This window comes from Takifugu flavidus, unplaced genomic scaffold (genome assembly GCF_003711565.1).
Source record: "Takifugu flavidus isolate HTHZ2018 unplaced genomic scaffold, ASM371156v2 ctg759, whole genome shotgun sequence".
Taxonomy (NCBI): domain Eukaryota; kingdom Metazoa; phylum Chordata; class Actinopteri; order Tetraodontiformes; family Tetraodontidae; genus Takifugu; species Takifugu flavidus.
Window position 1 is genome coordinate 6,645 of NW_026622369.1, and position 2,017 is coordinate 8,661.

Consider the following 2,017-nt stretch of genomic DNA (forward strand, 5'->3'; position numbering starts at 1 on the left):
AAAATGTAAGAAAACTAAAGCGTGATGATGTGTTTGTGTGCCAGCTGTTAGTCACATTAACAGCAGCAGGTGTGAGTTTATTATTGGAGATGTTTAACACTTAAACCTCATACAGTCATATAGTTACAGACTTAATGTGAATATTGTTGATTAGAAACAAGAATCATGTTTAAAATTGAAAGATGAATTCAGACATAAATGCTGGAGTCTTGAGTCTTGATCAGGTTCTTTCATCCTATAAATCAAAGGACTAATAGAGATCTGTTTCATAGTGAGAGGGGGGGAGCACATCCTATCAAACTGGGACCAGTCAGCTCCACCAGGAGAGTCCTCTTGTTCACAATCTGGAAGCAGATCTGGAGATGCTGAAATGAAGCCCAAACAAAGTAAAACTGTTGAATATAAAATTGAACTTGTGATGTCATGAATTTGTAGTTGTGTTGATGATTTATGAGAGATGGAAATCATTGGTTTACTTACTTTCAGGAGGTGATCTGCAGGAGGTGATAGAAGGTCATAAGATCAGTCTGAAGAAGAGAAGATGTGAACATGTGATGAAGGAACTAATGAAAGGAAGTGGAACCCTGCTGAACAAGATCTACACTGAGCTCTACATCACTGAGGGACAAAGTGAGGAGGTGGACACACAACATGAGGTGAGACAGCTTGAGAGAATCTCCAAGAAGAACATCCAGGACACTCCAATCAAGTGCCAGGACGTCTTCAAAGTCTTATCTGAGCAACAGAGACACATCAGAGTGGTTCTGACCAACGGTGTCGCCGGCGTCGGAAAAACCTTCTCGGTGCAGAAGTTCAGTCTGGACTGGGCAGAAGGTTTGGAGAACCAAGACATCAGTCTGGTGCTTCCGCTCTCATGCAGAGGAGCTGAAACTTGATCAGAGATGAGCAGCACAGTCTTCTCTCACTGCTTCATGTTTTCCATCCAACATTACAGAAGATCAGAGCAGAAGATCTGACTGTCTGGAAACTTCTGTTCATCTTTGATGGCCTGGATGAAAGCAGATTTTCACTGCGTTTCAACAGGCATCAGGTCATCTCTGATGTCACACAAGTATCGTCAGTTGAGGTGCTCCTGGTGAACTCATCCAGGGGAACTGCTTCCCTCAGCTCTCATCTGGATCACCTCCAGACCTGCAGCAGCCTATCAGATTCCTCCCTCGTGTGTTGACAGGATCACAGAAGTACGAGGCTTCACTGACTCCCAGAAGGAGGAGTACTTCAGGAGGAGGTTCAGTGATGAAGATCTGTCCAAGAGAATCATCTCACACATCAAGGCCTCCAGAAGCCTCCACATCATGTGTCTGATCCCAGTTTTCTGCTGGATCACTGCTATAGTTCTGGAGGACATGATGACCAGAGACCAGAGAGGAGAGCTGCCCAAAACCCTGACTGACCTCTACTCACACTTCCTGAGGGTTCAGATAAAGAGGAAGAAGCAGAAGTATGGAGGAGAGCAGAGACCAGAGGAATGAACTGATGAGGCTGACAAAGAACTCCTTCTGAAGTTGGGTCGGCTGGCGTTTGAACATCTGGAGAAAGGAAACATCATGTTCTACTCAGAAGACCTGGAGCAATGTGGACTGGACGTCTCCGAGGTGTCGGTGTACTCAGGAGTTTGTACAGAGATCTTCAAAAGAGAGAGTGTGATCTTCCAGAAATCAGTCTACTGCTTTGTTCATCTGAGCATTCAGGAGTTTCTGGCTGCCGTCTACATGTTCCACTGTTACACCAGGAAAGACAGAGTGGTTATAAAAAAGTTCCTAAAATATTCGAAACCAATCTCCTTTTCCGGGTTTGCTGGGTTTCACAAAATTACAATCCAGCCATCTCTTGATGTCTTCCTCGGGAGAACACTAATGAAATCTCTCGAAATTAAAAATGGCCACCTGACACTTGTTTGTTCGCTTCCTTCATGGTCTCTCCTTGGAGTCCAATCAGAGGATCTTGGGTGGATGTTGGATCAGATGGAGGAACCATCCAGAACAACACATCCAGA

At 44.7% G+C, this 2,017-nt stretch overlaps 1 protein-coding gene across 1 annotated transcript; it reads left to right on the plus strand.

The window, feature by feature from the left end:
• The first annotated feature begins 211 nt into the window (after window positions 1-211).
• Window positions 212-1,481, plus strand: LOC130521172 (NACHT, LRR and PYD domains-containing protein 3-like). Its single transcript, XM_057024803.1, has 2 exons — window positions 212-386; window positions 487-1,481. Exons 1-2 carry the CDS (start codon window positions 371-373, stop codon window positions 894-896), a joined length of 426 nt encoding a protein of 141 aa, XP_056880783.1. The 5' UTR covers window positions 212-370; the 3' UTR covers window positions 897-1,481.
• The last annotated feature ends 536 nt before the right edge of the window (window positions 1,482-2,017 follow it).